This window comes from Hippocampus guttulatus, chromosome 4 (genome assembly GCF_054856545.1).
Source record: "Hippocampus guttulatus isolate MCC_2025c chromosome 4, RoL_Hgut_1.0, whole genome shotgun sequence".
NCBI lineage: Eukaryota > Metazoa > Chordata > Actinopteri > Syngnathiformes > Syngnathidae > Hippocampus > Hippocampus guttulatus.
Window position 1 is genome coordinate 2848962 of NC_141264.1, and position 13518 is coordinate 2862479.

Consider the following 13518-nt stretch of genomic DNA (forward strand, 5'->3'; position numbering starts at 1 on the left):
ATATATGTATGTATGGATGTATACACACATATCTGTTTTGTTTCACGTCTATTTTTGCTAGGGAGCCCTTCTTGTTGGAAATCCACAATTTAGTAGTTAGGTGAGAGATCCTTGCAGGGAAGAGTTTGAGCCCTGCTGTGGAATGGACGCACAAGTTTTGTTGACTTTTATGGTGGGTTCAGGGCCAGTTATTTGTTTTGTGTATGTGTGTTGTTCTATCCACCCCCTCCCCTTTATTTATTTATTTGTTTTATGTTATTTTGCATGATGGTCAATATTTCACCGCCTTACATTGACATGTTACAATACCGACATACATTGTTGCAGTGAGGTATGACCAATACAGGTAGTATGGTTTATATCTTGGAATGTGAAGACAATGGGAACTGCAACTAGAGCGAAGAGGTCATGTCCAATGATCAATTTAAAGGATATACATATTTTTTTCTTCAGGAGACACATCTTAAAAAATTAGGTTGTGCAACTTAGGTGGAAGTGAGTTGGTAATGTGTACTACTCTAAATTTAGTGTCTCACTCAATTTTCCAAGTTGATAAATGGTTGGGCTCCCGCACATTTTCACCTCACCAACTCTGTCCCATAGGGCAAAATGTATGGACACTCCAGATGGAGAAGATAGTAAAATTAGGAAAACACACTGTGCTAAAGAAAAAAAAAATCCTTGTATTTTATTTCATTTTTATTGAACCTTTATCCAAAACGTTTTGTTGTTCTTCACGAGCATTTCTAATTTAAAAGTAGTAAATTCATGTACACAATCAAAATGTATTATACACCTGCAACTGTATTATACACCCCATCCTCCCCAAACTTAAATATCAGGAGAAATATAATTTTATTGTCCCCCCCCCCCCCCCTTTCCACTGTCTATCCATCTTCTACCGCTGATCCGTGGTTGGGTCGCGGGGGCAGCAGCTTTAGCAGGGAAGCCCAGACTTTCCTCTCCCCAGCCACTTCTTCCAGCTCTTCCTGGGGGATCCCGAGGCGTTCCCAGTCCAGCTGAGCGACATAGTCTCTCCAGCATGTCCTGGCTCGTTCCCGGGTCTCCTGCCGGTGCCTGCCCAGAACACCTCACCAGGGAGGCGTACAGGAGGCAGAAGAAGAGCTGGCTGGATGACCGAGCTTCTCACCCTATCTCTAAGGGAGAGCCCGGACACCCCGCGGAGAAAACTCATTTTGGCCGCTTGTATCCGGGATCTCGTTCTTTCGGTCACGATCCATAGCTCGTGACCATAGATGAGGGTTGGAACGGAGATCGACTGGTAAATTGAGAGCTTCGCCCTTTGGCTCAGCTCCTACTTTACCACGACAGACCGATACAAAGTCCGCATCACAGCAGATGCTGCATCGATCCGCCTGTCGATCTCTCGCTCCCTCCTACCCTCACTCGTGAAAAAGACCCCGAGATATTTAAACTCCTCCTCCACTTGGGACAAGATCTCCTCCCCGACCCGGAGGGGGCACTCCACCCTTTTCCAACTGAGGACCATTGTTTCAGATTTGGAGGTGCAAATTTTCATCCCAACTGCTTCACACTCGGCTGCGAAACACTCCAGCGAGAGTTGGAGAGCCCTCCTTGAAGGAGCCAACAGTACAGCATCATGTGCAAAAAGCAGAGATTCAATACTGAGGCCACCAAAACGGACCCCCTCAATGCTTCGGTTGCGCCTAGAAATACTGTCCATAAAGGTTATGAACAGAATCAGAGACAAAGGGCAGCCTTGGCGGAGTCCAACCCTTACTGGAAGCGAATCCGACTTACTGCCGGCAATGCGAACCAAACTCTGGCATCGGTGGTATAGGACCGAACAGCCCGTTTTTCTTTTTTTCCCCCACTATAACACAGTATATTGCATCAAACTAAATTATGGTTTGTGTTGTTGCGTGATGTCGATAAGGGTTTGTGGCAAATGTGCCATGTTCTGTTATTTTGAGTGCTGGTATTTCCCATTTCATGAAAGCATCACTCTATTCGCAAGAGAGAGCGAGTGAGAGCTTTCTGCTTTGATGTCAACCAGGGGCATCGTTTTGTTTTTTCATAAATGTGAGTTCATTTAATGCCTCCTTAAAAATATAGTAGACGCTACAATATATTAGTGAACCAAATATGACGAGTTACAACAGTAAATCAAACATACACCGTAACCTCTGTGTGCTACCTACAGCTAGCTTCCGGACGAGACTGTCCCCATGTCAGAAATTAAATCAGCCACAATGTGCTTCCTTTTTAGATGATCAAGCATCTTCGTCCTGTTGCCATGAAAGGCAGGTTTGAACTGTATTGAGCATTTTTTGGGTTAAATGTTCTGTTACTTTCAGACTCTGTTGCTAACACTCGTTTGGCATGACATTGTATTACCCACAATGCTTCTGTGTACATCAATGATGACCCGGATTACCACTACTGCACATGTGCATCGCAGACAGGCATACAGCCAGTAGGAGACGAGGCTTTTCAAGAGAAAACATGTGATTTATGAATAATCACATGTCTACTATTAAATTAATTTACGATTTTCATCTTCTCCGTGAGCCGTCACCTTACCGTGGTGGAGGGGTTTGTGTGTCCCAATGATCCTAGGAGCTAAGTTGTCTGGGGCTTTATGCCCCTGGCAGGGTCACCCATGGCAAACAGGTTCTAGGTGAGGGACCAGACAAAGCACGGCTCAAAGACCCCTTGTGATGATTGAAATTAATAGATCTAGGTTTCCCTTGCCCGGACGCGGGTCACCGGGGCCCCCCTCTGGAGCCAGGCCTGGAGGTGGGGCTCATTGGCGAGCGCCTGGTGGCTCAGCCCGAAGAGGCAACGTGGGTCCCCCTTCTCATGGGCTCACCACCCATGGGAGGGGCCAAAGGGGTTGGGTGCAATGTGAGCTGGGCAGCAGCCAAAGGCGGGGACCCTGGCGGTCCGACCCTCGGCTGCAGAAGCTAGCTCTAGGGACGTGGAATGTCACCTCTCTGGCAGGGAAGGAGCCCGAGCTGGTGTGTGAGGCAGAGAAGTTCCGACTGGATATAGTCGGACTTGCCTCCACACATAGCCTGGGTTCTGGTACCAGTTCTCTCGAGAGGGGTTTGGACTCTCTTCCACTCTGGAGTTGCTCACGGTGAGAGGCGCAGAGCAGGCGTGGGCATACTCATTGCCCCCCGGCTCAGTGCCTGTACATTGGGGTTCACACCGGTAGACGAGAGGGTTGCCTCCCTCCGCCTCCGGATGGGGGGACGGGTCCTGACCGTTGTTTGTGCATATGCACCAAACAGCAGCTCAGCGTACCCACCCTTTTTGGAGTCCTTGGAGGGTGTGCTGGAGACTATTCCGGCTGGGACTCCCTTGTTCTGCTGGGGGACTTCAATGCTCACGTGGGCAATGACAGAGACCTGGAAGGGCGTGATTGGGAGGGAGGGAGTGGTGTTTTGTTATTGGACTTCTGTGCTCGTCACGGATTGTTCATAGCGAACACCTTGTTCAAACATAAGGGTGTCCATATGTGCACTTGGCACCAGGACACCTGAGGCCGCAGTTCGATGATTGACTTTGTGGTTGTATCATCGGATTTGCGGCCGCATGTTTTGGACACTCGGGTGGAGAGAGGGGCGGAGCTGTCAACTGATCACTACCTGGTGGTGAGTATGCTTCGATGGTGGGGGAAGATGCCGGTCCGACCTGGCAGACCCAAACGTATTGTGAGGGTTTGTTGGGAGCGTCTGGCGGAATCCCCTGTCAGAAAGAATTTCAACTCCCACCTCCGGCAGAGCCTTTCCCATGTCCCAGGGGATGCAGGGGACATTGAGTCCGAATGGACCATGTTCCGTGCCTCGATTGTTGAAGCGGCCAATCTGAGTTGTGGACGTAAGGTGGTGGCCTGTCGTGGCGGCAACCCCCGTACTCGCTGGTGGACACCAGCAGTAAGGGATGCCGTCAAGCTGAAGAAGGAGTCCTATTGGGCCTTTATGGCCTGTGGGACCCCAGAGGCAGCTAACGGGCATCGACTGGCAAAGTGGAACGCAGCTTCGGTGAGCGCCGAGGCAAAAACCCAGGCATGGGAAGAGTTCGGTGAGGCCATGGAAGCCGACTTCCGGACGGCTTCGAGGAAATTCTGGTCCACCATCCGACGTCTCAGGAGGGGGAAGCAGTGCACCACTAACACTGTGTACAGTGGGGATGGGGCGCTGCTGACTTCGACTTGGGACGTTGTGAACCGGTGGGCAGAGTACTTCGAAGGCCTCCTCAACTCCACCAACACGCCTTCCTTGGAGGAAGCAGAGTCTGAGGACCCTGAGGTGGGCTCTCCTATCTCTGTGGTTGAAGTCACCGATGTGGTTAAAAAGCTCCTTGGTGGCAAGGCCCCAGGGGTGGATGAGATCCGCCCGGAGTTCCTCAAGGCTCTGGATGTTGTGAGGCTGTCCTGGTTGACACGCCTCTGCAACATCGCGTGGTCATTGGGGAGAGTGCCTCTGGATTGGCAGACCGGGGTGGTGGTCCCTCTTTTTAAAAAGGGGGACCGGAGGGTGTGTTCCGACTACAGAGGGATCACACTCCTCACCCTCCCTGGTAAGGTCTATTCAGGGGTGCGAGAGAGGAGGGTCCGTCAGGAAGTCAAGCCTCAGATTGAGGAGGAGCAGTGTGGTTTTTAGTCCCGGCCGTGGAACTGTGGACCAGCTCTACACCCTTAGCAGGGTCCTCGAGGGTACGTGGGAACTCGCCCAACCAGCCTACATGTGTTTTGTGGACTTGGAGAAGGCGTTTGACCGTGTCCCTCGGGGAGTTCTGTGGGAGGTGCTTCGGGAGTATGGGGTACCGAGCCCCCTGATACGGGCTGTTCGGTCCCTATCCTGCCGATGTCAGAGTTTGGTTCGCATTGCCGGCAATAAGTCGGAATCGTTTCCAGTGAGGGTTGGACTCCGCCAAGGCGGCCCTTTGTCGCCGATTCTGTTCATAACCTTTTTGGACAGAATTCCTAGGCACCACCGAAGCATTGAGGGGGTCCGTTTTGGTGGCCTCAGTATTGCATCTCTGCTTTTTGCAGATGATGTGGTACTGTTGGCTCCTTCAAGCAGGGCTCTCCAACTCTCACTGGAACGTTTCGCAGCCGAGTGTGAAGGGATTGGGATGAAGATCAGCACCTCCAAATCTGAAACCATGGTCCTCAGTCGGAAAAGGGTGGAGTGCCCTCTCCGGGTCAGGGAGGAGATCTTGCCCCAAGTGGAGGAATTTAAATATCTTGGGGTCTTGTTCACAAGTGAGGGCAGGAGGGAGCGAGAGATCGACAGGCAGATCGGTGCAGCGTCTGCTGTGATGCGGACGTTGTATCGGTCTGTTGTGGTAAAGAAGGAGCTGAGCGAAAGGGCGAAGCTCTCAATTTACCGGTCGATCTACGTCCCAACCCTCATCTATGGTCACGAGCTATGGGTCGTGACCGAAAGAACCAGATCCCGGATACAAGCGGCCGAAATGAGTTTTCTCCGTAGGGTGTCCGAGCTCTCCCTTAGATATAAGGTGAGAAGCTCGGTCATCCGGGAGGAGCTCAGAGTAGAGCCGCTTCTCCTCCACATCAAGAGGAGCCAGATGAGGTGGCTCGGGCATCTAATTAGGATGCCTCCTGGACGCCTCGAAGCCCTGGTGAGGTGTTCCGGGCATGTCCCACTGACGGGAGACCCCGGGGACGACCCAGGACACGCTGGAGAGACTATGTCACCCAGCTGGCCTGGGAACGCCTCGGGATCTGCCAGGAAAAGCTAGAAGAAGGGGCTGGGGAGAGGGAAGTCTGGGCTTCCCTGCTAAAGCTGCTGCCCCCGCGACCCGACCCCGGATAAGCGGTGGAAAATGGATGGATGGACGATTTTCATGATCAGATAACCAAGCTTCTTGCCGTATCCATAAGGGAGATCTCGGGCAATAGGGGTAGGTATCGTTCAGATTTTAACGATACTACTATTCTTAATGGTACTGCTCATCATTCTGGTACATTTTCAGCATGACGTCTCTGATCCACTGGTGAAAGGACACTTTGATCCTCTCCTCTTTCATCTATAACTGCTTCAGACAACAAAGTGTATGCAGAAAATTGGTGAAGATTGCACGACTGTCTGTGTCCTATGTGTTGTGTTGTTATTTTTGTTATTTTGACTCCAAAATGGTGCCGCGAGAGTGGCTGCCTTTCCAGCAGCTCCTATATTTTGTTGTTCTACTTCTTCCTTTCATAACTTTGCTGCTGTGAATTGGGAATTTCTCCATTGCGAGACTAATAAAGGTTTTCTTACTTATCGGTCATCTGGTTAGAACAGAAAGAATCAGCTGTATTCTTCTCAGAATCAGAATCATCTTTCTTGGCCAAGTATGTATAACACACAAGGAATTTGTCTCCTGTATAACACGCTGCATTAGTATCATCGTAAACAAGGACATGACAAATAGGTATGCAAGGACATTTCGTAATGTAAGTGAACCGTAGTGCGGTGGTACCACCCAGTAACAACTGTGAGACAATGTGCAAAGTATCAAGCAGAGCTAAAGTGATCAGTGGTAGAATACAATACTATGACAGTTTGTACAGTTGGTGCAGAAAATCATTGAACCATTTTAGAGTGACCAGTAGCAGTATTTGTAGTACAAGAAGAGTAACTGCGTCAGTGACTGTTTAGGGAGTTAATGGCTAGAGGGAAGAAGCTGTTTAAGTGTCTACTGGATTTGGTGCGCATGGATCTGTAGCGCCTGCCTGAGGGGAGTAGCTAGAAAAGGTGGTGGGCAGGGTGCGGGGGATCCAGGAGGATTTTCCGTGCCCTTGTCTTGATTCTTGCAGTGTGCAAGTCCTCAAGAGTGGGTAGGGCGGTGCCAATGATTTTTTCCGCCGTCCTAACTGTCCGTTGAAGTCGGATTTTGTCCTTTTTTGTGGCGGCCCCAAACCAAACCGTGATGGAAGAACACAGGATTGATTCGATGACTGCCGTGTAGAACTGGCGTAGCACCTCCTGTGGCAGGCCATGCTTCCTCGGCAGCCTCAGGAAGTACATCCTCTGCTGGGCCCTTTTCAGGATGGAGATGGTGTTGACTTCGCACTTCGTGTCCTGGGAGACTGTGATTCCCAGGAACTTGAAGGTCTCGACGGTTGACACAGGGCAGTTGGATAGTGTGAGGGGCAACTGTGGAGAAGAATGTTTCCTGAAGTCCACGATCATCTCTACAGTCTTGAGCGTGTTCAGCCCGAGGTTGTGTCGGCTGCACCAGAGCTCCAGCTGCTCCACTTGTTGGCGGTACGCAGACTCGTCGCCGTCTTTGATGAGACCGATGGCCGTGGTGTCGTCTGCGAACTTTGAGTTTGACAGCTGAATTTGTTGAGGTGCAATCGTTTGTGTAGAGGGAGAAGAGCAGTGAAGAGAGGACACATCCCTGTGGGGCTCCAGTGCTGGTGGTGCGTGTTGATGATGTTGTTGCTCCCAGTCTCACCTGTTGTGTCCGTCCCGTCAGGAAGCTGAGGATCCACTGGCAGATCGTAGGGGACACACCGAGGTCCACTACGATCTGCTTCTTTTTATTGAAATGATTTTCATTCAACATATGTCCACTATTTCTTGTAAGTAGTGGAAAAAAAGCACAAATATATAACTTGTAGTCTTAGCAAACCTAAAATACTTTAAAAAGATGTGGATTTTCCACATCATTGTCTTGATCTCATAATGCACCACTTTAAGCTTCAAAATAAAGTAAGCAAATGCAAATATATAGCTGATATAAATATTTAATATATGAAATCATGTATTTTTTACCTTATACCTGTAAGCGCCTTATTCGGCTGACGTTGATTTGTTTTCGAGTTTCGGGGCTGTATGCTTACCATTTCCAATTTGCTTTGTTGTTCTTTCTCTACACACTGCACACGGGAGCACAGTATTTAGCCAATTTGTACCAGCTAGCAAGTACAGCTGAGACTCTGTGTCATGTTCCCCCAGTTTCCGAGCAGCAGCTCAGAGCGGATTGGTGTGCATGACCTGTCATGAGTAGCATACCACTTTTCTGATTGGTGAGCTTGGCCGGAGAGGAGGGAGCCGGCGTTTGTGTGAGATCATTTATACAACCGACTCTAGGTCGGTCGGAGCCTTGCAAAATAAATAAATAAATAAATACAACAACAAAAACACCCTCCCTGCCTCCTCCGACAAAATATTTTTCGGGAGCATCGAAAATGCACAATCCTTTTATTTTAGAGCGACCCGGTGGTGGCTCACATACTGGCACAGACAACGAACAATGGCAGCCGAAACAACACGCACTGTGAGGATTTATTTCTTTTTAAACCTCATGAGGCAAAACAGATGCACATTAGATACAACTAGTGATATATTAATTCCAAGAGGTATGGTTAAATTGTGTTCACTGATGAAGTAAAAGCAATTAATTTTCATTGTCATTGTTACTTATTGTTTTCTTTAAAAACTTAAGGGCGGGGTGGGGAGTTATAAATCTTTTTTTGGGGTACATTTTTATTTTTAGGCAATGTTTGCCCTTTTTGATGGTCGTAAGGATGCAGATTGGATTCTATCAAACAACTAGTTGAGCTTTCTTTTTGTAATCTCCAGGTCCAAACTTCAAGTCTCAATGGTTAAACGCTGCACCATTAAATGAAGGATTTACAGTATATATGATGTGCCATGTCTGTTATCATGGTAACGTTAGACCAAACCCCCAAAAGACAGACGACCTAAACCTAAAGGCATTGCCTTCCTGACTCGCGCGAGAGGGACTACCGGGAAGCGTTTTACAAAGTCATGGCTAACGGCACTAACATTGGACTTTTTCCTTTTTGCATGCTGGGACGAATAAAGGTTTTTATTTGTCTCGCGTTGTTCCATCCCAAATACCTGAAACCCGCTCTTTAATCTTTAATCATGTGCTGTATATATTGTATCTGTAAATACAGTAAATATTCTCTAGTACGGACTCGTGTTTGCGCTGTCCAATTTGTCCTGATAACAGAAATTCCTCATTTGGGAAATGAGCATGGTACATGTCCTTTATGAACCTGCAAGTACTGTATGTTGACAAAATGCACATGTAACAACACAATCAATTACATACAAAAATATACTGTCCAAAAACTGTTTATATAACAAAAACTGCAATACAGGTTTATCCCAAAAAAATCACAACAGTAAAATACGTACAGTATTTAATGTTTATTTTTTTCTGTCTTGGGGGAAAAAATTTGCATTTTGGATTGTTTTGTTGGATGCATTCTTTGGTTTATGACAATGTTTGCCTGCGTGTCATACAGTTTTCTTGCTAGTTGCAAGTAACTGTCCCATTGATCACCGATGTCTGGTAATTCTTATGCATACTGAAGCTTCCTTGCTGGATGGTGGCTTGTCATCAGGAGTATAAATGATGCCTTTTTTTTTTAAGTTTCGTAGATTTGCGTCTTTCCGACCCCAAGTGTCTGCTGGATCTTTTTAACTTTGTGTCCAGCCTCGCTCAAACGGATGCAATTCACTCGCTCCGCTCCAGTCGTTTCAGTTCTTCTACGTTTCGATGCGATGATCTACACGACGTAAGTGAATAAAGTTAAAATCTTTTGCAATTACAGTTAAACGCACGCCAATAAAAAGTCGCTTACACGTCTTCGTTTCGAATCTGATGAATGAAAACGGCGAAGCAAACGCGTTTCTACGGTCACGTCGAGTGGGTGGTGCTTTTAAGCTAGTGCCGCGTTCTCCAGGACGTAAGTGAATAAAGTTAAAATCATTCACAATTACAGTAAAACGCACGGCAATAAAAACTCACTTAGACATCGTCGTTTAGAATCTGCTGATCGAAAAACGCGAAGTGAAAACTTGTTTCAGCATTGTGTCTTTTCCGTCTCATCGGGTGGGCGTTGCGTGTATTTAAGCTCCCACGGCATTACACCTCCAGCCGGGTTACGAGTAGCGGAATTTCCGCTTACGCAAGTTCCGGTGACACGTAATAGTGGTAGTCAAAATGTTAATGCATAGGTTATTATTCCGGGTGAAGGATATTCCTTTCCATAGAATTCCGGGGATGGGAATATTTACTGTATTCAAAACTGAAGGCAACTACCTGATCTAAGATACAGGCAGAATTATAACGCTGCAACATTTTGAATGATTTGTTACCCTCAGGATAAAAGTTTTATTTTAGTAACAATGAAATGTCCAAAATGTATGGAAGTTAAGATTCCAACATAAATTCAAAGTTTATTTATGTCTTTGTGTGTGTACACATCACTATGAATTTCTTACTCTTACAGGTCTTGGAGCTTCTGCTGGATTACGCCTATTCATCTCGAGTCATTATAAATGAGGAGAATGCTGAATCATTGTTGGAGGCCGGAGACATGTTGCAATTTCATGACATACGGGATGCCGCAGCAGAATTTTTAGAAAAAAACCTTCATTCTTCAAACTGTTTGGGGATGATGCTGTTATCAGATGCCCATCAGTGTAAAAGATTATATGAGCTGTCATGGAGGATGTGCCTACTACACTACGAAACGGTAAACATGCAAACACTCACTACACACCCGGTAAATTGTTAAATGGTGAAATAATTGTATCGTCGCCCAGTAGATTCCTTTCTTATACATTAATCTCCATCTGGGTACCCACTTTTTTCGCTGTCGCATTACTTTTGAAATGTCCAAATCAAAATTATCTGCTGCAACTAAAGATTGTAAACATACATTTATTTATAGGTATCAGGGCTCTAGACTGAGATCAATTTGGGCATCTTGGCAACCTAATTTTTCAATGGTGCATCTTAAAAAAAAAAGAGCTTCCACCAGTGAAACCACTCTTTTGATGGGTAGGGGAGTTCGGTACTGTAATTTCTGGACTACAAGAAGAACATGATTAAAAGCTGCAACAGCTCAATTCAGCCTTAAGAACAAATTTATACATGCATTTTCCGCTTGCTATGAATAGTTATGAGTCTCGATGTTGTAACGTGTTATTTTCAAAGAAAGAGCTCATGCAGATGTTTTTTTTTTTCAACTTACTTGCATTAAACCAGACATACAGTATTGTCCGCACTGAAAGACGCACTGGATTATGAGGCGCATCTTCAATGAATGGCTATTTTGTAAATTTTTGTCATACATTGGACGCTTCACATTACAAGGCACAATCTACAATTATATTTTGTGCTTTCCTCGCTTGATTTTCTTCGTGGTTTCATTTCAGTAATAATTAATTTACGTTTTTCGGAGGCGGCCATGAATGCCTCTCAAGTGGAACGGAAGAAGATAAGACAAGATATCCTTTATTTGTCCCACACTGGGGAAATTTACAGTCTTCAGCAGCAAGATTGTGGGTAGAAAGAAGAAAAACAAAGTGTTTGCATTCACAAAATACATGTACACCAATTAAGTGCAATATAAATATAGCAGAGATGAAAGTCCTCCGGATTTTCCCGGAATTCCGGGTTTTTCAAATTTTTCTGAAAATCTCTCCGGAGAATTGAGGAAAAATTGCCTCAAATTAATCCGGATATTAGTTGACAACATTGAACGAAGATGCGTTTGAGTTCGTTGTTTTGCTTTCACGAGCGTAGCCATGTTGAGACACTAACACGAGTAACAGTAAAGAGATTTTCGTCTCTTTGTAAACACACTTGCTAAACCCCAGTGGAACGAATAAAAGACACTGTGGACAAGACAGTTGTCATAAAAAATATATTTGGACAAAAAGGGAAACACACAGATTGGCAGAAAACGTGTCCGTCCGACTTCGAGTGTCGTCTCGGCGAGCTTAGCTTAGCTGTTGTCGTGTGTGATATCGGGTGTGTGACGTCGTTGCGTCGGCGCTGATTGGTTGAAATCAAAAGACGCGTACATGTTCGTGATGAAGCATGCACAGCAGAGAGCGGCGGACTATCTACTGCTGAAGCTCGCTTAGCTTGAGTGGAGTCGCCACAACAGTAATACCCTCGCCTCGCATTCTCATTCTAAGAGATTTCGAAATTTCGGCAAGTACGGAAGCCACAAAGGAAGATTAATCATTGAATGTTGAGTATTTGAATAGCGTTTTCTGCAAACTAATTCATGCGTGATCGGCCAGGTGCGTGCGAGCGTGCGTGTGTGTGTGTGTGTGCATATATATATATATATATATATATATATATATATAAGAATTCCTCGTCTCACCCCCCCTCGGGTGGTGTCCGTCCCTCATTCAGCTCGGGTCCTCTACCAGAGGCCAGGAAGCTTGAGGGTTCTGCGCAGTATCCTTGCTGTTCCCAGCACTGCACATTTCTGGACTGAGATGTCCGATGTTGTTCTCGGGATCTGTTGCAACCACTCATCTAGTTTGGGGGTCACTGCCCAGAGTGCTCCGACCACCACAGGCACGACTGTCACCTTTACCTTCCAGGCTCTCTCCAGCTTCTCTCTGAGCCCTTGGTATTTCTCGATTTTCTCGTGTTCCTTCTTTCTGATGTTTCCATCACTTGGGACCGCTACATCCACTACAGCGGCTTTCCTCTGCCCTTTATCTATGATCACGATATCTGGTTGGTTCGCCATTACCATCTTGTCAGTCTGGATCTGGAAGTCCCATAGGATCTTCGCTCTGTCATTCTCCGCCACCTTCGGAGGTGTTTCCCATTTTGACCTTGGGGTTTCCAGTCCATACTCCGCACAGATGTTTCGGTAGACTATGCCAGCCACCTGGTTATGGAGTTCCATGTAGGCTTTCCCTGCCAGCATCTTACACCCTGCAGTTATGTGTTGGATCGTCTCAGGTGCCTCTTTGCACAACCTACACCTTGGGTCTTGTCTGGTGTGATATATCTGGGCCTCAATGGCTCTGGTGCTCAGGGCCTGCTCCTGAGCAGCCAGGATGAGTGCCTCTGTGCTGTCCTTCAGGCCAGCCCTCTCTAGCCACGGATAGGACTTCTTGAGATCGGCCACTTCAGTTATGGTCCGGTGGTACATCCCGTGTAGGAGCTTGTCCTCCCATGATGGTCCCTCTTCCAGCGCCTCATCTTCTGTTCCCCATTGTCTGAGACATTCTCTGAGTACGTCATCCGTTGGAGCCTTCTCCTTGATGTATTCATGGAGCTTGGATGTTTCACCCTGGACAGTGGCTCTCACACTCACTAGTCCCCGGCCTCCTTCCTTTCGGCTTGCGTACAGTCTCAGGGTGCTGGATTTGGGATGGAACCCTCCACGCATGGTTAGGAGCTTTCGGGTCTTAACGTCCGTGGTCTGAATCTCTTCCTTTGGCCACCTTATTATTCCTGCAGGGTATCTGATCACTGGCAGGGCATAGCTGTTTATTGCCCGGGTCTTATTCTTGCCATTGAGCTGGCTTCTTAGGACTTGCCTCACTCGCTGGAGGTATTTGGCCGTAGCCGCTTTCCTTGTTGCCAGTTCGAGGTTGCCATTGGCTTGTGGTATACCGAGGTACTTGTAGCTGTCCTCAATGTCTGCTATTGTTCCTTCAGGGAGTGAGACCCCTTCAGTGCGCACTACCTTTCCTCTCTTAGTCACCA

At 47.0% G+C, this 13518-nt stretch overlaps 2 protein-coding genes across 7 annotated transcripts in view; one reads left to right on the forward strand and one right to left on the reverse strand.

Annotated features, from left to right (window-relative positions):
• klhl25 (kelch like family member 25) overlaps positions 1 to 13518 on the forward strand; it is a 43677-nt gene that overhangs the window by 14492 nt on the left and 15667 nt on the right. For 5 of the 6 annotated variants that reach the window (XM_086108218.1, XM_086108219.1, XM_086108220.1 and 2 more), the window contains one exon: positions 10277 to 10522. The exons of the other annotated variant lie outside the window; for it this stretch is intronic. In XM_086108218.1, the coding sequence (XP_085964344.1) occupies positions 10277 to 10522 (246 nt within the window). The remainder of the gene's footprint in view (positions 1 to 10276; positions 10523 to 13518) is intronic. 6 annotated transcript variants of the gene reach the window in all.
• Positions 10732 to 13211, reverse strand: LOC147205619 (uncharacterized). Its single transcript, XM_086108421.1, has 2 exons — positions 12389 to 13211; positions 10732 to 10764 (listed from the first exon to the last, which is right to left on the reverse strand). Exons 1-2 carry the CDS (start codon positions 13196 to 13198, stop codon positions 10732 to 10734), a joined length of 843 nt encoding a protein of 280 aa, XP_085964547.1. The 5' UTR covers positions 13199 to 13211.